Source organism: Centruroides sculpturatus, unplaced genomic scaffold (genome assembly GCF_000671375.1).
Source record: "Centruroides sculpturatus isolate CEXI.00-Female unplaced genomic scaffold, Cexi_2.0 scaffold165, whole genome shotgun sequence".
NCBI classification, from domain to species: Eukaryota; Metazoa; Arthropoda; class Arachnida; order Scorpiones; family Buthidae; genus Centruroides; species Centruroides sculpturatus.
The window spans coordinates 318957-343668 of NW_019384429.1; the positions used below are offsets into that span (position 1 = coordinate 318957).

Here is a 24712-nt window from a genome sequence, read left to right on the forward strand (position 1 = left end):
AGGGGTTGTAAGATTAAACACCATGATAAGTAGATCGACTTCCATGTAGGGGGAAGCAGTCTATCTGTAAAGTTGATAGCCATGTTATTTCTTGCAGCTTTGTAAATTTCTAATTGAATAATATTTCTGATACTCAAGACAACAGTAGGAACTTCTAAGGCTACGTCCTAAGTGGCAGCGTCCAGTGACCATGGGCAGAAAGAATCTTTGTATGCACTTCCAACTCACAAGTGACTTCTGTCCAGAGTGGATGTGTGTTGTTTACAAGATGGCAGTGAGAAGACTTCATCAAATCCTACTATGGAAAATATGACAAGTATTAAAACAGTAAATTTGACGGTTAATTGTTATCACTAGATCTAACAGTGATCACTATCACTGTTGTCCAGAGTGGATGTGTGTTGTTTACAAGATGGCAGTGAGAAGACTTCATCAAATCCTACTATGGAAAATATGACAAGTATTAAAACAGTAAATTTGACGGTTAATTGTTATCACTAGATCTAACAGTGATCACTATCACTGTTGTCCAGAGTGGATGTGTGTTGTTTACAAGATGGCAGTGAGAAGACTTCATCAAATCCTACTATGGAAAATATGACAAGTATTAAAACAGTAAATTTGACGGTTAATTGTTATCACTAACTAAATACACAACAAATATAAAGAATCTTTATAGATAAGTTAAAAAAAGTTTTTTTTTAACAAAATCAGAAATTATTAAATTACATAAAAGATTATTAATTAAAGTACATACAACATATATACACAATTTATTTGTTATTCAGTTTATGTTCATCTTCAAAATCAGCCATTTTCTTCATTGGAAGTGCAAGCAGTGGAATTGGTGATCAAACTAGCTTGGTAGCTGCTTCCTGCATGTGCAAGTAGAAGCGTCAGCTAGTGGTCACTAAACGTGGTTCATCTGGATGCACACATTTGCTTGAACCGGTTTGTCTGCTCTGCTTGGAAGTGTGTTCACACCCATGGTCACTGGACACTGCCATGTAGGACATAGCCTAACTGTTACCCAGTATGCCAGACAACATGGCTAAACTTCAAATACCATCAAAGGTCTAATTTATCGTCATTCCTCTGCCTCCTCCTTCACACCTAATAGTTGCTCTTGAAACATTGTATACAAAACTGTTACATACAACAAGAGACTGACTATCCTGTAAAAGGAGATTGCCAGAAATAACTTTTGGTTAGCTTTCAGAAGTGTCTTGGTTTTTACTCTCCTCCACAATGCTAAAGACTGTCCAGATGTACACCTCCAATATGGTGTGGCTGTCCGCCATGTTTTTGTATAATTATATATAAAATAGGAACTTCTCTTTCCTCGTAGACTGTATTTATTAACAAATAATACAACTCTAAAACCTTATACGATACAGCCAAATTTATTATCTCAATTCAGACGTTTTTGGACATCTTTAATGCTCTTTTTCAAGAATGAACTAACTATAATCTAACTAACTGAAATCGAATACTGGCTAATTTGTATAAACGATAACTGCATTTTGGAGCGCGTATTTAAAAAATTCTTATTGCGCAGACTCGTGCCTTTGTTTACCGTTATAACTATATGCCATAAATACAAAACCAATAATATACATCAAACCATACATAGATGAACATAACATAATTAAACATGCTAAATATAAGCAAACACTCATGACCACTAAATGCCATCTTGCTGATACTATTAATTCGCTCCGTTATATTAGGCTTGATCTCCATGCTTCCGATATCCTACTTGCTTCTCTAAAGTTAATTGCTGTTCCTTCTTGATTACTTTTACAAATATGCCACGTCTCTGTGTATTTTAGATGCCATTTTTCGTGAATTTTTTGTATTAACTTTGCCTTATCCCACTCCGCTGTGACTTCTGTAGGGTCTGCTAGGATGTATGTCGCTAGCCCTGTGGCTGGCTGCTCATTCCTTATGTTTCTTTTGTGCTCTATCATTCTTTCTTTGAGCGATCTTCTTGTAGCTCCAATATAAAATAGCTCTTTTTGCCGCCTTTTATCTGTTATTGGAACTCTGTATACTCCGGGAAGAAGGTGCAAGACAGAAATGAAGAGCNGTTTAAAATTTTGAAATTAATTACAACAAAATAAAAATAAAATAAAACGTAAAAACAAAATTAAATTACAATAAAATATTAAGAAAATTAATCGTCGTGGTAAAAAGATTTCCATGCAAAGGACAGACTTTCTGCATCTCTATGGTTGATGCATCCTTTGTCAATATGGGTCTTGTAAATTTCAAGTTTTTTAATATGTTTAAGTACTTGTTTGTTGGTGGCAGTCCTAATTATGGATGCTTTGTCCCAATGTACATTAATATCTTGATGTTTAGCGAAGGCTGCAAGGACGGTACTGTCCAAGTTTTTAGTAATGGAATACTTATGCTCTTTAAGCCTCTGTTTTAAGTCTCATAGTGGCACCAACATAAACAAGATCTGAATTAAAACGACGGTCACTTAAAGGAATAGAATACACTCCTTTGTTACGGTTTCCTTTCTTCTTATCATTTCATAGAATTCTATAAATCGTAGGATTATGAGGATAAATAATTCTTAAATTATTCTTGTGAGATAATTTTTTAATCATCGAGTGTAGGAAAGGTATATAGTTGAGAACTACTCTTGGTCCTTGGTTCTTAGTTGTAGGTTGCTTATTTGTTTGATTACAATATTTAGCAATAAGAGCATTAATTTCACTTATACAATATCCCTGTTGTACAGCTATTGTACGTATATAATTTAATTCTCTATGTGTGTCAAACATACTCGTACAGTGGGTATAGGCCCGCTTTATCCATGATCGAAAGGCTGCATTCTTAAAATTCTGAGGATCAAAGGAATTCTTCGGTATAATAATAGGTAGATAGCTAGGCTTTCAATAAATATCTGTCCAAATTTCACCATATTTACAAGTGATGGACAGATCCAGAAAATTTACGTTAAAGTCACTTTTTTGTTCCATTGATAAAGTCAAACCATATGGGTTGTTATTAATTTTGTTAAGGAAACATTGAGTGCTATTACTATTCCTCCAAATGATAAAAACATCATCAACATATCTTGCATATACAAGTATGTCATTTATAAATATGGGCAGTACATTACTTTCTAATCTTCGTAATACTAGTTCACATAAAAACAAGGATATCGGGCTCCCTATTGTAACCCCTCTTTCTTGTAAATATGTGTTCCCTTCAAATACAAAAAACGAAGTATAACAAATCAGGTGTGCAAGCTCTAAAATGCCATTATGAGACTTAAAGCAGAGGCTTAAAGAGCATAAGTATTCCATTATTAAAAACTTGGACAATACTGTCCTTGCAGCCTTCGCTAAACATCAAGATATTAATATACATTGGGACAAAGCATCCATAATTAGGACTGCCACCAACAAACAAGTACTTAAACATATTAAAAAACTTGAAATTTACAAGGCCCATATTGACAAACGATGCATCAACCATAGAGATACAGAAAGTCTATCCTTTGCATGGAAATCTTTTTACCACAACAATTAATTTTCTTAATACTTTATTGTAATTTAATTTTGTTTTTACATTTTATTTTATTTTTATTTTGTTGTAATTAATTTCAAATTTTTAAACCATTGTATTGCTTGCGTTCTATTTTACATTTGTTCTTGTTTTAAAGTGGTTTAACTGAAAAAGACTATTAAAAATAGTTGAAAACGTTATTACTTTTATTAAATACTTTGTTGCTAGAAATACTAAGGTGTTTGATTATTTTAAGTGTTTATATTCCAGTAAGTTATTTTATTTTATTTTAATACATAATAAAGATAAAGTATCTTCAAAATATTTAACATAAAAATAAATTTCCAATTTAATAAAAAGTTGTTTAATCTCAAATTATTTATACCTATTTTAAAATGTAATTCAAATAGCAGTAGTTCAATATTTAATTATACTAACTTAATTACCTTGTTTGTTCATCTACAACAGGTGTGACACTTCCTGATCTTGATCCATACATCCTTTCTCCATAATAACTCTGCTCTTCAAATGAAGAATTGCCATATATTGGAAATGATTGCTGATGATCGTAACGATGTTCAGGGGAAGATAAATAACCAAGATCATGATTACTTCTGTCTGGTGAAGAATGATAAGAATGCTCATAACGATGTTCTGGAGATGGTTGGTATGGTGATTGTCCAGATGTGGGATAAATACGATCTGGGGGAGCAAGATAAGCTCCTTGAGGTTCATGGCGTCTCTCTGTATATAAATAAATAATTTGATATATTCTTCTAGTTATTCAAATAAATATAATTAATCTTATTACAGTCATTACACATGTTCACTGAAGTAGTTAAATAACAATATAATTTCAACTATTCAAAACTAGAAGTACGTTAATAAACACTGCACATATAATCAATATCCAGCAAGAAGAAACTATAAAACAACAAACATTTTCATCCATTTTTAATGGACATCATTAGGCTAACTGACCTTTTCAGTTCAAATGCAGTTGTTAAAACAAACAGTTCAAACAGAAAAGTTACTCAGAAGAGGTGATTGCCATTCATATGTGAGCAGTGATGTAAGATAGAGAAGGGAGACGGTTGTAAGATTAAACTTCATAGATGTCTTTCACACAGGGAGGAAGGAGTCTGCATCTCTAAAGTTGATAGCAGTATTATTTCTCATGGCTTTGTAAATTTCTAATTGTTCTAAATATCTAAGCTGTTCTGTGAGGGAGATGCTATGTGTGTACTTAGTTGATATGTACTTTATATCTATGTCAGGCTTGGAAGCAAACATTGCTAATTCAGTGTTGGCAAGCTCTTTCACGATGGAAGTCCAATGTTCTTTGAGGTGGTTGTTTGAAGATTGGCCTGTAGCATCCATGTATTTGAAGTTTCAGTTGGCTCTGTGATACATCATGGGGATAGTATATATACCAGTGTGAAAAAAAGGATGAGAAACACATGACAATACAACAACACAAATAACAGTCAATCACGTTTTATTGATTGAAATGAGGTANTTAAAAAGGTTTTACATTTTTTAAAATAGGTTGTTAAAATATCTTCCTAAACTTATATATCCTTCACTTGCTGTTGCTTGTATAATTAACTTATCGTTAAGATAATTTCCTTTATAAATTCCTCCAACTGTCACTCTTCCTGTTGATAATATTGTTCTATGATTAGTGGATTTCTCTTCCCAAGTTATTGTTGATTCTATTGTTTTGACTTTTTATGTAAATATGTTCATATAGTTGTCTTTTAAAATTATTTATTTCTTTCTTCTTTATTTTAACCATATTCAAATCTATATCACACCCTTTTTCATTGCAGTGTTCAGTAATTGCCAAATTTGCATAATTTCCTTTGATGGCTCTAATGTGTTCCTTTAAATGAATTTTTAACTTTTTTTTGTTTCTACTTCCTATACATGTTTTTCTTTGTCCACAACTGCAATCTAATGAATATATTATACTTTTTTCCTCTGTTGTTTCCTGTTTTTTATTATTTCCATAACATAAATATTTATTAGTTGAGTCCATTTTCTCTGGTATTAAATTTATTTTATTAGCTAAGTTTTCCTCAATTCACTAAAACCAGACACCAGTACAATAAGTCCAAATAATAAGAACAGTNGTCTTTGTCTGTTCTTAACATTTGATACACTGTTGAATTCCTTTTGTAAATTATTTTCTTGTTTGTTGCTGCTCCAATTCTTTTGTATATATTGTTTAACTGAGCTCGGTATTCTATCAGTGTAAACTCTTCCCTATTATTACTTATATTCTGCTCTTTGCTGTCTGTTTTTGTTTTGTTGTTTAGAGGCTTAATGTTAACCCCAGATTGCCTTGCTACATTTTTGATGTATTGCAGCTCTTCATTTCTGTCTTGCACCTTCTTCCCGGAGTATACAGAGTTCCAATAACAGATAAAAGGCGGCAAAAAGAGCTATTTTATATTGGAGCTACAAGAAGATCGCTCAAAGAAAGAATGATAGAGCACAAAAGAAACATAAGGAATGAGCAGCCAGCCACAGCGCTAGCGACATACATCCTAGCAGACCCTACAGAAGTCACAGCGGAGTGGGATAAGGCAAAGTTAATACAAAAAATTCACGAAAAATGGCATCTAAAATACACAGAGACGTGGCATATTTGTAAAAGTAATCAAGAAGGAACAGCAATTAACTTTAGAGAAGCAAGTAGAATATCGGAAGCATGGAGATCAAGCNTTACTTTAGATTTTTCTATTTACAATGACTAATGGATCATTTTATAACATTGTCACTAAAATAAAGTAGTTTGCATTTCGTTTTTAAGCAAAAATAAATCTACAGAAACTTTCAGTTGCAGTTCAATAATGACACTGCTATCATTATTTGCACAATTTCAATTTTCTTGAATATTTACAAATAAATTATGTATATGTAGAATATAAGAAAAAAAAACAAATAAAAATCAAAGGTCTAAAATTGTAAGAGAAAAATTTATGGGAAGTTTTCTTACCTTCATTTCAAACATAAACATTATGAAGTAAATTCAAACAAGACCCTTTTTTTTTTAATTCTGCAAAGTTTTAACAAACAAATATTTTCAATCATTTTAAATTGGTGTTTTTGGGTTCTAGAATGCAAACAGTTTAAAATATAAAGCTATGCAAGTGTTTGATAAAATTTGTTTATGTGGCTTTAGTTTATAGTTGTATTTTATTCCATCCTGCATCTTGTGTTTTAAATTTTTTGCATTGTAGAACCTGAACATGGTCAGTTAAGACTGTAAAAACATTTGTTGTTAATTAATGCCATTGGATGTTTGAATTTTACCTTCTTTATTGCATTTTTATTTATTTCTTGATTATAAAATAGAAAACAAAAAATGTTAGCAAATTCTTTCCATTTCAAAATTAGTTTTGAAATAAACAGTTTTTAAAAAATGAATTTCTATGTTTGATTTCTTTATGTAGGTGAAGGAATTTACTTTCTTTAAAACTTTGACTATATAACAAATATGCTATTAATCTTGATTAGGTTTATTCATCATCCCTATTCAATATAACCTGAGAGTTTTATTCGTTTTTGTTCTATTCAGTAATCTTTTATTTTTTCTGTGGTTTTTTTAATAATCAAGAATCAACATAATCTTTTTAATATTTATTCATAAATATTTAAAGATTTATTATGATACTGTAAAGCAATAAATTGTCTGCAAGCAGTAGTGTTCTTCTACTATCAGTCTGGTGAATTAAAGTAAAATAATAGCACTCTAACACCTTATACGATACAGCCAAATTTATTATCCCAATTCAAACGTTTTCGGACATCATTAATGCCCTTTTTCAAGAACGAACTAACTAACTAGCGCTGTGGCTGGCTGCTCATTCCTTATGTTTCTTTTGTGCTCTATCATTCTTTCTTTGAGCGATCTTCTTGTAGCCCCAATATAGAATAGCTCTTTTTGCCGCCTTTTATCTGTTATTGGAACTCTGTATACTCCGGGAAGAAGGTTTCCGTCTATCTCGTCTTTGTCTGTTCTTAACATTTGATACACTGTTGAATTCCTTTTGTAAATTATTTTCTTGTTCGTTGTTGCTCCAATTCTTTTGTATATATTGTTTAACTGAACTCTGTATTCTATTAGTGCAAACTCTTCCCTATTATTTCTTATATTCCTCTCTTTGGTGTCTGTTTTTGTTTTGTTGGTTAGAGGCTTAATGCTAACCCCAAATTGCCTTGCTATATTTTTGATGTATTGCAGCTCTTCATTTCTGTCTTGCACCTTCTTCCCGGAGTATACAGAGTTCCAATAACAGATAAAAGGCGGCAAAAAGAGCTATTTTATATTGGAGCTACAAGAAGATCGCTCAAAGAAAGAATGATAGAGCACAAAAGAAACATAAGGAATGAGCAGCCAGCCACAGGGCTAGCGACATACATCCTAGCAGACCCTACAGAAGTCACAGCGGAGTGGGATAAGGCAAAGTTAATACAAAAAATTCACGAAAAACGGCATCTAAAATACACAGAGACGTGGCATATTTGTAAAAGTAATCAAGAAGGAACAGCAATTAACTTTAGAGAAGCAAGTAGGATATCGGAAGCATGGAGATCAAGCCTAATATAACGGAGCGAATTAATAGTATCAGCAAGATGGCATTTAGTGGTCATGAGTGTTTGCTTATATTTAGCATGTTTAATTATGTTATGTTCATCTATGTATGGTTTGATGTATATTATTGGTTTTGTATTTATGGCATATAGTTATAACGGTAAACAAAGGCACGAGTCTGCGCAATAAGAATTTTTTAAATACGCGTTCCAAAATGCAGTTATCGTTTATACAAATTAGCCAGTATTCGATTTCAGTTAGTTCGATTATAGTTAGTTCATTCTTGAAAAAGAGCATTAAAGATGTCCAAAAACGTCTGAATTGAGATAATAAATTTGGCTGTATCGTATAAGGTTTTAGAGTTGTATTATAGGAACAGAACTCTTTAATAGTGTTTATGGTTGCTGAAGATAGGTGCTGAAGATTCCCTATCAGCTTTTAATTGTTGGTAATCCTGTAACTTTGAAAAATATCTTCCATTTGAAAGTTTAAAATTCTGTGATAGTAGGTAAAGGACAGATGTCTGGTGCAGAGGCTTGATTTACATTTCATTTATAGTCCTCACATATAAGAATTTTGCCATTTATTTTTTGAACACAAGCAATTGGTGATTCCCACTTCAAAAAACAGACCTGTTTTAAAAATTCTGTCCTTATGTAAATTATCTAGAGCTATTTCTACTATCTCCCTCATGATGAAAGGAATGATGGGCCTTTTTAAAAATTGGAGTAACATTTGGATTTTTATCTATGTGGATTTCCAGACCTACTTACAATCAGAACTAACCAACCAGGCAGGGTCCATTTCCTTTAATTACAAATAAAAGAAGTTTCTTCTTAACCTGCCTCCTTTCAACTAAAACTTCCATGGATCCTAGTACCTTTACTAGCTACATGGATTTGTTTCTAGCTCATGTCCTTATAGTAATATTTTCTTTACTTAATATTTTTGTGGGCCAGTATTTTAGGAACATATTCTCGTTAACCTGTTATATTGTTTTGTATTTTATTTTAATTTTATTTTATTTTTCTTTGATATTCTTTTACATGTGTGACCACCAGTACTTGTTTAACAAGTTCAATTTTATTTAAATTTTGTTTTTTGAATTTTATTCTATGTAACATTCCATAACCTGAAGATGGCTGTTAAAAGACAGTCAAAAACATTTGTTCTTATAATAAATTTGTTCATTTTAACTGGATTATTGGTGTTAATTAGTGCTATTATTGTAATCTCATCCAGTTTTGAAGTATCTTTTAAAAGATAAATCTAGATTTTACATAATAATTCTCATAATTCCAGTATGAGGATTTCCTATTTTATAACTATTTGGTCAATCATTAGGTTTTTTGAACTCAGATTTGTTACATTATTTTTGAGAATAAATTTCACAAACTTTTAATTAGTGCTGATATGTTCATAAACTTTATAGTTACTTTTGATTATAACTACTGTATATTCAAAATTTTTATTTATTAATAAATAAAAATTTTGAGTTAAAAATTATAATATTAAAATAATTTTAAAAAATTTTTTCACTCACCCATGGGATATGAAGGTACAGAACGTGGAGAAGGAATGGATGGAGGTGGACCAGGTGGTGGAGGTGTGATTGGTAAAACAGGTACTCCTTGTTGAAAACTCCTTTGAGGCTTAGGAGGAGGCATTACAGGACCTTTAAAAAAATAATAAATTATTCATTGTTTAATAATACTTTATATGGGTTTTACTTTATGAAAAATTTTTATTTCAAAATTACTACTACTGTCCCATTAAATAATTCATTATCATATATACTATGATATACTGAGTAGTTAGTAAAAATTTTATGAATTTATAGTTATTTTGATAAGCAAAACAAAGTTTCATAAATGTTTTAAATATTAAATTATAAATTAAAATCTCTCGTAAAAAACAGTCTATTTCAGTCTAATAAAATCACATAATGGTTAAGATAAATTAGCATTGGATATTTATAAAAGTTATAGAATTAACAATAAAAAAAGTTACTAACATTAAAACTTGTAAAATTTCTTTTACTACATTAACATTCAATGAAATATCATATTAAGATATAATTCTTATAAAATGTAATTTAAAAATAATCAAATAAACTGCCATATTTTTAAAAATCATATAGCAAAACCAATAGTATAATAGTCAAAAATACAAATATTTATCTTATTGCTATAAATAAAAATATACAGTTAACAATTTGCAGCTAATAATAATAATTCCAAAGTTGAAAAAATTTGTTACAAATATTTAAATAAAATTACTAGAGTTATAAACAAATATCTAAATAGTTTTAAGATTACATTTATCAGAAGACTCATTATATTTTGATTCCATTGATCATCCTCCATGTACGTTTTCAAACATTTTACAATGTTAATTGCAAATCAGTAAGAATATGTATAGTATACAGTAGAGCCTCGATTATCCGACCCTGATTAACCGACACCTCGGTTAACCGACCGTCCTAGTCGGCAAATTTCAAATGTCCGCTAGTGATGTGGCACTACAATATTTGGCTATGTCTTGGCTACTTTAATATTATTTTTACGTGTTTTAGCTGGCAACACTCATTCGACCATGAAAGGGAGCCAGTATTTTAACGAAGCTTAATTTTCTAATTTTTAACGATACAATAGCGACGATTATTATTTTAAAAAAATTTTTGTTAGGCTTAACATCGATGAAAATTCAACGTGAAGTAGGTTAATAGCGATATACTAATATACTAATTACATGGGATATAATAATATACTACACTAATAATGGATTTTTCATACTTTTCGGTTATCCGACTTTTCAATTATCCAACCAACCCCAGTCCCCAATTGAGTCGGATAATCGAGGCTCTACTGTAGTTATAAACTACAGTTCATAATTGCACCATATGTGGTATTATTTACCACACTTTACCATATATGGTATACTACAGTCATAAAACATGCTGATACTATACAGTCAGTATAGCATTCATGTTGAAGTGAATGCATAATACAAATGTTCTACCTTGAAAATATGGTAAGGTTGCAGACTTTTAGGGACAATAAGTTAATTGCATGTCAGGAAAACCTAGGAGTGAATCATATGTAGGTGGTGGCGGCTGAGGCAAAGATAACAAGTGTCTTACAAAACCATTTATTTTTGTCATAAAATTAACTTACATAATAATGACACAGAAAATTTAATCTAGATTGTTTTTCGCTGGGAAGATCCCAATGTCGGTGGATGGGTGAAGGCTGATGTCCAAAGTTGCATGTCCATTGCACAGGAGGTGACTCTGATGGGAGATGCTGTGGATGGATGGAGGTCTTGGGCCACTGATGGAAACACTTGTCTGGAGGAAAACCGCTCTTGATCTTGAGACTCAGGGGTTTTATAAAATTTTCCCTCGAATCTCAACCTTTTGATTGGTCCTGTTCACCCTCTCCCCTACCCCGATTAGTCACTCTTTTGTCTCTAGGTAAAACCCAAGACTGATCTGGGTTGAGAAAAGTCTGAGAGGTGTTGACGGAGCTTTTGAAATCTGCATTTGTATTTTACTCCGTTATGGCCCTTTTCTCTGACATTTTTTAACCTAAAATGATCTACCAGATGTTCTTGTGGCCATTTACCCCCCTGACAGGTTCGGCTTACATGACTTCATACGTGTCCCTTTTTCTCAATAGTTCAGACCCGACACTCGTTCATGAGCATCTTGACAAAGCTCTCTCTTTCTGTCGACATTCCCCTCTGCCATTTATCATCACATTGCGTTTGTTTTACAATAAGTAAGAAAGTTTTCTTCCTGTCTGGGTTTTGTCACCAACATGTGTTGCTGACCTGATTTGACCTCCATAACTCTATCATTTATGAATTTTATAATTAGTTGTACCTTTGATTTGATTTTTGGGACTTCAATATTATCAAACACACAAATAGAATGCCATTATCAGATCCTACATGAAACAGGATTAGAGCCTAAAATAATTCACAAATATATATAACTTAAGATAGTAATGACTGCATTTCTCACAAATCTTAAAACATGGTATGAATAATAATTACTAAAAATCATCATTAAACACTAAACACTTTTCTGCTGAGTGTGAGTTTGGTTGGTAATCATGGTATGAATATATTTGAGAAAATAAGTTTGCACAGTCACATGAGATAAAGCAAAGAACAATATTATCTAATGATGTTAAATTTAATGATATACACAATTATAATAATAATAATCAGAAAAATTTTTTAATTTAAACTCTTGAAATTTTAAAAAGTATTTTAAATTTATAATTTGTAAATATGGATAGATCTTCTTAAAAGTACAACATTTACAAATTTAATATATACTTTTAAAAAATAGAAGAAAATTTAGAATATAGATATACTAAAATTTATTTTACAAAATTAAAAATTACAAAATATCTGCACTAATTTAATAAATTTACTTTAATGTATTGAAGAGGACAATCTAATGGTTAAGAATAGAAAAGGTAGGCTGATTACAAACATCATTGTTTAATATATTATATATATATATATTATTATATTGCTACTTGATAACAAGCACTGAGTTCAGTATTAACATAATTTTCTTATAATGCAAGTATTTTCAACAAGTATTATATCATCGTCCTCAGGCGAAAAAGAACAAATTTGAAAAAACATATTATCCAAGAGTGTTCCAAGTAGAAAACGGAAAATTTTCTTGTCAATTTCTAAATTATAACGTTCGGTAATTCCGTTGGTCACATGCAACAAGCTTTTGTGGGCATTCAAAATATCTTAAATCCACACGACTAGCAGCGCATGTGTTGAGGAGCAATCATACTAATTGTACGACTCTTGTCGCATTTTGTTGTTTAAACGCTAGTATAAAGTAACCCATATTTCGAGCAAGTCGAGGGTGGGGATGTTGCATGCATCTGTGGTCATTGTGAGGAGCGCTTTCCAAATAAATGTAGTCCTTCTGTTATTACAGTGCTTGAACAATGCTGTTTTTGACCAAAACGGGTTATAGCTCTGCTGTAGAACTTTTCTGGCGAGCTCTGTGGTCTGTCTTCCTTTGTTTATATCCTCCTGATGTTCTGCAATACGGCAAGTGAGCATTCTTGTCATTGCCCCTATATACTTCTCAATTATCCCCGTTATTGGATTTTTTTAGTTGCACTGCGTATACTCCTGATTTTTCTAAAACATTGACTTTATCCCGATCATTGCATATGCTCCTGCGTAGGCTGGGTAGGGGAGTTAAAGGAAGGGTAAAGCTGTATCGCCAGAAAATATGGCTAATAAGTATGGACAGTGCTCCTAGGTACAGCAATGCTGATTGTACCCTAGACATTTCTTTTTTGCTGTATAGTGTGGTAAACGGGAAAAGGGAATCTTTTACCCTACATAGTACATGCGTAAATATGGCACCTATGAATCCAGCGTGATGTACTGCCGTTCTTATGATTTCCAACTCAACTTTTATTAGAGCTTGCGATGAAGGAAGTAGCATCACTCTTCTTATAAGAGCTGCTATGGCGGCATTGACATACCGTGATGGTTGAAATGCATAAGCCAGAATGATATAGGGGATCATGTTTGACTTATAATGCACAGTAAACTGCGGCCCTTCTAGTGACTTCTGTATCTGCATATCCAAAAATGTTACAGATTGATCCTGCTCCTTTTCCCAGGTGAAATTGATCGTGGCATGGACGCTTGAAAGTTGCTGCATAAACTCCTCTTCTGAGTTTTCCCATATTAGTAGGATGTCGTCTACATAGCATAAGTATAGTGATGGGTAGCATATAGCAAGTGGGGCTTTGAAAGTTTTTTGTTCTACGTCTCTCATAACGAGCTCAGCTAATACTGCTGAGAGAGGAGAGCCCATGGGAACTCCTTACTTCTGTAAGAGACTTTCTGATTGAAGCAGAAATAGTTGTTTTTAGTGATGAAGATCAGCGCTTCACGAATGTCTAGCACTTGACTTGCCCGAAATATGATGTTACTTTATACCAGCGTTTAAACAACAAAATGCGACAAGAGTCGTACAATTAGTACGATTGCTCCTCAATGCATGCGCTGCTAGTCGTGTGGATTTAAGATAATTCGAACACCCACAAAAGCTTGTTGCACATGACCAACGGAATTACCGAATGTTATAATTTAGAAATTGACAAGAAAATTTTCCGTTTTCTACTTGGAACACCCTGCAGTTCTATTTTTCAAATTTGTTCTTTTTCGCCTGAGGACGACGATATAATACTCGTCGAAAGTACTTGCGATATAAGAAAATTGTGTTAACACTGAACTCAGTGCTTGTTATCAAGAAGCTATACAATTCTGGCGTGAGTTTATTTATCTATTTCTATTATTATATTACTACACACACACACACACACACACATTATTTTCCATAAAAAAACTAAATCAGAATTAATGCAGGGTTGAAATAAAATGTGTATTTATCCAAACAGGCTATAAACTACTAAACAAAACTCATTTAGATAGTTCTGTAATTCATTGATTATGTTTAATGTCATTCTGGTGTCATATAATATGTATAGCAAGCACTCTGGTAGTAGCATGAATGTGATAATCATAAGTACAGTGTGTGATTGGTTAACAAACAGTTTGGACTGCAAACAAATCAGACAACAAACACTTTCGTGAAAGATTTTTACGTCTGGATAACAAACACATGTTCAGATAAAAAACACCTCACAAAACAAACACATGAAGAAGTGATGCTGTGTTTAAGATTTGCAAAACTATATTTTACTGACATCTACGAATGGTTTATGAAACAACACTTTCACAATTGTATACATAACCTTTTTTTACACTAGTTGATTTCTGTGCTCTGAATTTTTGTAAGCACTTTTCTAAACTTTTTATTTTAAAAAAACCTGATAATATTATAAGGCCTAAAAAGAACAGAGTGTCAAGAACAGCATTCACTGTAGAAACTAAGCAAGAGGTAATAACCAAGGTAGAGAGTGGGCAGATGATGTCTGATGTTGTTAGGCAGTATGATTTCAACAGGTCTACAGTAGCACAATCTTAGCTAAGAAAGATATAATAAAAAAGACTCAAGCAGATAAAGGAGTAAAACTCACATCTGAGAAACAAAGATGTGCCATCCATGAAAAAATGGAGATTGCTTTTAGTTTATTACATATAAATAAACAAAGTAAGAAATTATATAATTTTTTTATTTTTAGGGGTTTTCAGAATGAATTAATCAAATTTCCATAAAAATCTAAGGTAAGTCAATAATTGGTTAATGAACAATTCAGGTAGCAAAAAAATTGCCTTTAAATGAATTATGTTTATTAACCAACCACCCACTGTATTTGTAACTGTGTTACAGGAGGGATTTCATAGCCTCACAACTTCTCAAGTAACATTAAAGCATCCCTATCATTAAGCTATCCCAACCTTCACAAGGATAGTTGAGAATAAGCTCTTCATATTAGGGATGTAATGATAGCATTTTTGTACATAGCATTGAACAGTGATAGTGTTCCAGTTAAAATGACAAATTTTATACAATAGGTTCTAAATTAAATTTATAAAAGACATCAAAGAACAAGTTAGATAGATTCCTTTCATTTTGGAGATCCTAAAATGCAATTATATAACCACAATACCTTTATTTAGTCTAGCAACATTATTTCTCTTTAAAACAAACGTTTTCAATCTTATATATACCAGGCATTCTCTCTATGTTCATTGGGTTTTTCCTATTATATAATAATTTATAGACACTTTGATTGTCCCTGTATGCTACATGCACGCCCTTATACTGTATCTTGCTATTTCCTTATATAATGTATATATTACTGTGAAAGACCAATATCTGGCAATTGTCAAGATTCTCTAGTGAATGTCAGCATTTACATAGTCGTTTCATGTATGTACGAAATATTCGCTAAATATCATTATTTCTCACTTAAACCGGTAAATGTCGACATTCAGCATGCACTGATGGTGAATGTTGAATAAAAATATTTTTATGTTAAGTCAAGAATGCAACTTTTTAATATATGATATATGTCAAAATAGGAGAAAGCTTAAGTAACAGCACATGCAAATAAACTGTTGAACCTAAGACGAAAAGTATATTCTTAATCAGAAAAGAAAAATAATATCAATAATAAACTTACACATAAATTATCTCATACAATCTTATTTATTGCAACAACTTAAACTGTTATGACACTTCGAATTGCACAAGACTCAAACTTTACAACCACATTTAGTCATGGAGCACTTCTTTTTGCAATTACAGCACGTATTGCCTTGCCTTCCACTTCTCGAATTAGTTGCAGCTGCTTCTCTCAGGGAGAAATCTTACCCAACCTAACCTAAACCTAAACGTAACCTAACATTGCATGCACCAACAAACCTTGCATAAGACTGACAAACAGCAGTGTTCAAGAGTATAACAAATAGATACGGCTTTTCATTTCGACCTCCACCAAAGCTTATCTGTGCTTGTCCACACACTGGCGACTGTTCGAATGTATAATAATATAACCAAATATTTGGTCTTTCACTGATGTACTTTGTATGTGTCAACATTCACCGGAGAAAATCAACATTCTCTAATTTCAGTCTTTCACGGTAACATATACATATTGTGCTCAAAGTTAATTATTATATGGGTGGAATTAACATCAGTCTTTCTATTCCTATTATTGGTGTTATTGTTCTTATCAAGATCATTTAAGTTATCTGAGCAAACCTGATACTGATAGCAGCAAGCTAACGTACAAATTAATTTTTTTTAAAAAACCCATGTGCTATCTTGGAAATGCACTCTAGTTTTATTCTCATATCAGCCATGTTATATAATGAGGGTAAGCTCTGCTGATAAGTGCCCTGAAAACAGCAATTTTATAACTGAACAGGCCATTGGAGGACACAGATATATATATGAGCAATTATTGGCGAGCTGCAATTTTTAATAATATTTTTCATTAATTTAATTTAATATATATTATCTCCACCTCAAATTAGTAGTGACTTCCCCCTGTAATCATATTTTTCCTTTAACAACAGAGTCTTGCCAGTCATCTATCTAACATCATTCACAGGAAAATTTTTGAATTGAAATAACAAGACTTTCTGTTTGCATTGAAAGTTCTTATATAATTAATTGGAACCATCTGCCCCTAAGGTTTCCATATCTGGTTTCACCTTTCATCTGTCTAACTTTGTTCTCAAGATTAAGGCAAAACAGACAGATTGATGAATAAACAACAGTGGGAATTTACAAGTCTACAATTTTTTCAAATTTCAGCTCAATAAAGGGAAGAAATCAAGTTTGTAAAACACTAGTTTTGATGTGATTGTCAGCAAATTGTATATTTAAATCCAGAAAGCAAGCCTCTTAATCTCTCATTTGTTACAGTTCAAGCTTCAAGCCATATGGATTGTTGTTCATGTATACTAAAAATCCATTTATATCAGGTTTTAACTTCCAAATAATACAGATATCATCAATATATCTTTTATAAATTAACATGTGTTGGCAGAAGAATGAGAAAACTTAAGCCTTGAGTAGTCATATGACTAATTCACATAAGTCATTGTTGAACTGAAAGCAAGAAAAGTAACACATTAAGTATGTTAATTCCAAAATTTTTTGGTAGTGAGTTAGATTTGCTACACTCTTAATTAACTAATCATGGAATACATAGAAACATGGCTGCAACTTGAAGTATGAATATAATGATTTGATAAATATAAATATAATGATTTAAAGTCTGAAATTGTGATGCACATTTCAGTTGTTGGTGTGGTTTGTCTCAACAAAGCAAACAGTTCCTTAGAATTAGATACTGTGAGAGTCGAGTTTAGTGAATAAATTCGTTAAATAAAATTTTTGTTAAGGGAGGAAAAGACAAAAAAATTTAACTTCAAATTGCCATAAAAAAAAGACATAAAAATCTTTTCCCACGAACTTAGTTCCTTGTCAAGCATGATACATCGAATGTGTCACCCGAAATCTCGAAAAAGACTATTGGTCAAAGAAAAAAGAACAGTCCTAATAAGGCAGTGGAAAAAACCCAACGAGACCCCCTTTATAAAAAGGAGGGGTCGATACGTAAGAGTCAGTCTCTGGAAATTTGTGCGCACTGTGTTTTTTACAAAAACGGATAAGTCGCTACCAGGAACTCATCTAATCGCCGCTGTTCGAAAGGACTACGCCCGACAACGTTAGGAAGAACTTTGTGCTACTTGAAAAACGTATCAACGTTCGAAAGAACTTTGTGAAGACAAATCAACGATTCAACCCAAGACTAATCAACGATTCAAACCAAGGTATTTATCCTCGCGCGAAATATATGTGAGCTCTCTCTCTCCGGAATACGGGTAACCGAAAAAACTTACATATGTTAATTAACCCAATTATATATAGCTATTGCGATTGTATATAGTATGAACAATAAACGGGTATTACGTCTAGATGAGTTAGAGTGTAATTCCTCTGGTTCTCTCGGTACGCCTCCATCCCGGAACTAAAAGTCCACAAACGCGACCGTTCGCGTAACCAAATAAACGGCCAATTACTTTTTTCTGTGTCTACTACAAGACACAGTGGTGTCATCCTGACAGGGCGCCAGAGGTGCCGACCCTGCGGTCACAATACTAATCAGATGATACTCATCCATATCAGAAATTAGAATATTATGCATGACTTTTTCAAGTTCCAAGTGGATCATCTAGCCATGACTAAAATAGACCTTATTTATATCTTCACAAAGGCATATCTAGGAATGTCTGGTGAAGCAACTGCTTTCTCATCTAGACATAACTATAAGGTTAGGTTCAATTGCGAAAATTTTGAGACATGAACTTTAACCATTCAATATAACTTTCATCAATATGTTCACATTCAGTATTGCTAATGTGAATGAAATATTAGGTTGTTTGGAAAGCACGTTCGTTTTTTTTACCACTCGACAAATTGGTCTTATCTTTCCCACCATTTTCATTCTAAACTGTATTATCGTTATATATTTTGACAGTTAGCATTTTAAGGCTTATTTGTAAAAAATTTTGTTTGATTCTGTGCAATTGTTTATTTTTTGTGTCCCAGCAAATATGGAAGATTGAAAGCATCATTTTCGGCATATTTTGCTTTTTTATTACCAAAAAATTAAAATGCTGTTCAAGCAAGAAAAAAATTGTGGTACATGTATGAAGATGATGTGTGGAGAGAACAGAGACAACAGTGCCAAAACTGGTTTACAAAATTTCGTTCTGGCAATTTCAATATTGAAGATGCACCACGTTCTGGATGGCCAGTTGAAGCCAATGAGAACAAAACAAAGGTACTGATTGAAGCAAACTGACGAATAACAACACATGAAATCGCTAAGAGATTAAAGTTGTCAAATTGAACCGTTTATGATTACTCAAAACAAATTGGTTATGTTTCAAAGCTTGATATATGGGTTCCACATGTTCTTAAAGAGAGATGCTCTCTTTGGTGAGATTTTAAGGAAATTTTTTTTTTGGAGCTTTTACCAGACAATTTAACAATTGATTCGAAAGTGTACTGCCATCGAGTAAATAAATTGAGTAATATCATCAAACAGAAAAAGGTGGCCAGAATTGATCAACAAAACAGGTGTAGTGTTTTACCACAATAATGTCAAATTTCACACAAGTTCGATAACTCGTAACTTAGATGGGACATACTATCATACCAACCATATTCACCAGATCGAGCACACTCAGATTACTACTTTGTTCCGGTCTATACAAATTTTTTTAACTGTAATACATTTACTTGAAATGACAATGTCAAAAATCACTTGTATCAGTTTTTTGTAAGCAATGATCAAAACTTTTATGAATGTGAAATCATGCTACTACCAGAAATGATGACAACAGGTATTTGACCAAAATGGTTGATACATAATTCAATAAAATATTTATTTACAGTAGATCCCCCTATAAAACCGTTTCCTATAGTTATGATTCCTATAAAAATTGTGGCAGTATCCGTAAACAACGGTAAAAATAACTCCTATAATACGTAAAACGTCATCGGGCAGCCGAACTACTTTCCCGCCGTCCGTAGCACCACGCTACAGACGTTTAGGCGGATAAATTGAGTTTAGTATCGTCTGTTCATATAATTATATATAAATTAGGTACTGTACATATAATTATATATTAATTATATATAAATTAGGTACTGTATATATAATTATATATTAACTTAATTTATTGTAACTTTATTATAATTAAATATATGTTTTTCGCCGTCTAGCGTCACGCTACGGCGAGTTAGGCGACCTATCGTCTGTCCAGTACTGTAATTTTATACATTTCTTGTGAAAGAAACATTTCTTATTTAACGGCCATAAAAATTATTTATATTAAGGATGTCTCCAAAGGTCAACGAAGTTTTCGCAGAAAAATAATATCAGAAATCGCGGCCGCGGTTTGATGCGCTGTTCCGCGACGAAACCAAGCTTTAGCAACGGGCGTAGTCGAACGGTACACACTCGGTAAGCAATCCTACAATTTTTTGTTTATAACGTAGTTTATACGGATTATTTTCAAAAAAATATACGTATTTTGGAAATGTTGAGTCGAATTAGTCTAGAATCGATTAATTTTATGAAAGAAAACCTTTCAAACAGCCGTAGTCCGTAAACTATGATTCCTACAAAATTTATTCATAAAGAACGGAACGTATCTACCGTCTTATAGGGGGATCTACTGTATTATAAAAATATGGTGTTTTTTCCCACGGAAAAAAATGAACTTACTTTCCGAACAACCCAATACATTGTGTTCTCTAGACTTTTCCATTTTTGAATAATACCTGAAGAAGTTCAAAAATGTTCAAAATCACAGTATCTTCACTTAGTCCAGCAACTTTATTTCTTTGTAAAGAGAAATAAAGTTGATGGACTAAATAAAGATACTTGATTATATATTTGTTTCATCAACCAGTTTTATGAAGTATTTGCTCTTAAAAATAAAATAGTACTGACTTCTGTTTTCTATTCAGGTAAAAATGTAATGATTGAATAAGTAAAATTTAACATATTTATAAAAATCAATAACTTATCCTTAGAGCATTTCCAAGTTATTAATAAATCATTAGTATATCAAAAATACAATAGAGAGTATTTAGTAGAAAGAAGAAATTTAAAAATTTTATGTACATAACTACTGAGTTGAACAGAAAGTTTTGCATTTTTTTCAGGAAAAAACAATCAAAATAACGTTCTAAAAATAAAGTATATTCAATCAGTGAACAATTTAATTTCCATTATTTGCAGTTGCTTTCTCCCAACTTTTCAAAAGTTTATTGATTTGATTTGCATAAAAGTTTTATTGTTTGATTTAAAACATAATTGTACAGTACATCATATTTTAATACTTCAAAACTTCTTTACTATTAAAATAATTTTGTGATAACATAAATAAAAATTAGAAGACACTAAATGAAATGAATAGAGTGGATAATCTAAAAATTTCAATTTTTATACACTTAGTCCTTTTTTAAAAATATCATTTAATCTCTTTTACTTAAATCCTAGTACTTTTGGGCTTTCAGGAGTCTTTAGGAGTAACAACATTATTGTGACAAAAGTAGTGTGTGTCAACAGGTCCCTGATAACTGGGAACGCTGGATGAAGTTAGGAGAATAAATCAGAAAATTTGAGGAAATATACGAGATTAAAGAATGTTTGTTTTATCAGATGTGGATAATTTCTAATATTTAATATTCTTACCAGGCGGATGTAATGTTTGAGTTTTATGTCTTTCAGATGGAGTAGGTGAATAACATCTAATTGTTGTTCTATGTGGCAGTGTTTGAGAAATATTTGAAGGTGCATATGGACTGACCCGGCCATAATATCCAGGAGGTTGCATTGAAGACTTTGATACCTATTAAAAAACATAATAATATTAGTTTTAAGAATTATATCTTTTTCTTTTTTGTACTGAAATTAAGCAGTCAAAAAATATATATAATACTGGACCAATTATCCAGCAAGCTTGGGACTAAAGTGGTCTGGATTTTTGGACACAGGCTAAATATACACTTAAAATATAAAATAAGCAATGAAAAAACAAAATTGTATTTAAACAGATAAAAATTAATATACTTTCTAAAGCAGAATTGTTTGATAATCATTAATCCTCTTAAAATGTAGGATAAATAAGAAAATGAAATGACAAAAAATAAAAATCCTAATTGAAGTAGTGTCTTGTGATTTGTAAACTATAAAAATAAAAAAGAAATGGTTGCCCAGTAAAGTACAGATGTACTACAGCCTTCCAAAAATTCAAAATTAGCCAGTTTTGAAAATAGCTGGTTTTCTGGAAGTTGAATAATTGGTCCAATACTATATATACATATACAGGTATCCCTCATATAACATGGTAGTTACATTCCGAAAAACTGCCGTGTTATGTGAATCCGTGCTATACGAAACAACAAAGTGCAAAACATAGAGTTAGGTTCCAAAAGTTAACAAAAATATCCTATTCTTTTTTATTACTAAGAGTAATATGTTTATTAAAGCAATCAATAATTTATTTCCAATCAATATTTAAGTAGTGATAACAACTGAAAGTACTGTATCATGTGTTAATAGCAAGGTTGAAGCTGAAGTTTTAAACGCAAAAACATGTATGTCAGGCATTCAGCACCGCTTTCCTGTAAGCCTAGAAGTTTGACAATGGTGTTTGGATAGTCAGTGGAATCATGCTTGACATTCCAAACACCATTGTTAAACTTCTAGGCTTACAGGAAAGCAGCGCCAAACATCCAATGTACACATTTTCGCGTTTCAAACTTCAGCCTCAACCTCGCTAATATTAATTTTAGTAAAACGAGGGTATTTTCTTTTTACAAAGTTTTATTGTCTTCTGAGCATTTTTGTTTATCTTTATCAAAAATATCAGTAATGTCTTCATTTTTTTATTTTTATCATAAAAAATCTTTTATGAAAGACAAAATAAAAAAATGTTATTAATTGAAAATTTGTTCTAGCAGGTCGTATTTGTTCAGTCAAGTAGTGAGTCATTTTTTTTCATAATTTCCGTTCAAATACCAAATTGTTCAAGTTCAGAACAGTTTGAGTACCAAGATACTGCTGTATTTAGTTCATCATTTTTATGAATGATTACTTACCTGCAGTTAAAAACAACTTTTATAACACTTACCTGAAAATGTTTAAATAAACTTAACTAAATACAAAGATGAATCTATAAAACAAAACATATGACAACTTAAAAGCTAAAGTCTGAAAGCAACAACAATAACATCTGGTTGATAGGAAAGCTAGGATAAGAGAAAAAAATTGCACTATCAGTTGTCATTGAAGTAAATCTGACAAAAGGCACAAAACAAATTGAAAATTTCAACATTCTAAATGCCATGGAAAAATTTGAGATAACACATATGCTTACTTCAATAAAAAAAAAAAGTATTGAATTATGGAGTTTGCACTTAAAGATTGTGAAATTTTGTATACAAGATTTCCAAATTCTCAAACCATGTTAGAGCAAAACCATGTTGTATGAGGGATACCTGTATATTTATTTATTAATTTCAAGTACATTTTATTGTTAAAATATTACAATAAAATCTAACAAAATGCTTTAATACAGTAATAAATTACATAAAATAAAAAAGATTCAACTACTTTAGATTTTTTCACTTGTTGTCAGAAAAACTATCTACCAAACCTAGAAATAGAATATCATTGAATTTGTCATGGAATTTGTGAATGTGTAAACAAATCCCTAATCGAAATAATTTCAAAAAATAGCCAAGAGTAGGGAGCCTGAATGAGTTAATCATTTACAAGGGGAACACAGGAGGTTGTCATCACTGATTTCAACAAAATTTTGTGGACATGTAATATTTACTCATACATAAACTCTGCCAAAGCTGCAGGACCCACTATTCAGGCATTCTCAAGAAAATCATGATTAAAGTTTTTCTAGAATTATTAATATCTATGCAGAAGCACCATTTACATGTTCATGGCATGGCATGATTAGTTAAGGTGTTGCAAATCCCAAATGAGATAAATTATAAATGTAAAAAAAAAAATAACAATTTAATCTTATTGTTATTAAATTTAATGGAGAAATAACTTCATACCAAATGAAACTGGAAAGTAATACTAATAAAAAAACCTCAATCAACTTAGAGCCTTTTTTGTTTCCAGTACTGTTTAATGATAAACCAATGTTTAAAGACAAATGTTTTCAATCTAGGCAAGATCTTCCTCAGGTCTACATAAAATGGAATGTATTTTGGAATGTTAATAAATTTTTTAAAAAATGAAAATTTCAAACACAAAAAATAGCACAGTGCCAACATAACTATAGGAAGAGTACAAAAAAAGTATAAAAAATAAAAATTAAAAATATTAAAAATCAATGTATTCAGTATATTATTACAATGACGCAATTCCGTTATGTGTTTGCATCATCACTGTTCTCATGTACAGTACATATAGTGTTTTCCAAGCATATGACAGGCATTGTTCCTCTTTGAAGTTGATACAGCGGCCTTTGTTTTCCGATTTAAAAATG

At 31.6% G+C, this 24712-nt stretch overlaps 1 protein-coding gene across 4 annotated transcripts in view; it reads right to left on the reverse strand.

Annotated features, from left to right (window-relative positions):
- The window catches only part of LOC111619676 (coiled-coil domain-containing protein AGAP005037-like), a 341137-nt gene that overhangs the window by 220775 nt on the left and 95650 nt on the right, over positions 1–24712 (reverse strand). For all 4 annotated transcript variants that reach the window (XM_023361441.1, XM_023361440.1, XM_023361443.1 and 1 more), the window contains 3 exons: positions 21889–22045; positions 9672–9803; positions 3972–4269 (listed from right to left, as the gene is read on the reverse strand). In XM_023361441.1, the coding sequence (XP_023217209.1) occupies positions 3972–4269; positions 9672–9803; positions 21889–22045 (587 nt within the window). The remainder of the gene's footprint in view (positions 1–3971; positions 4270–9671; positions 9804–21888; positions 22046–24712) is intronic.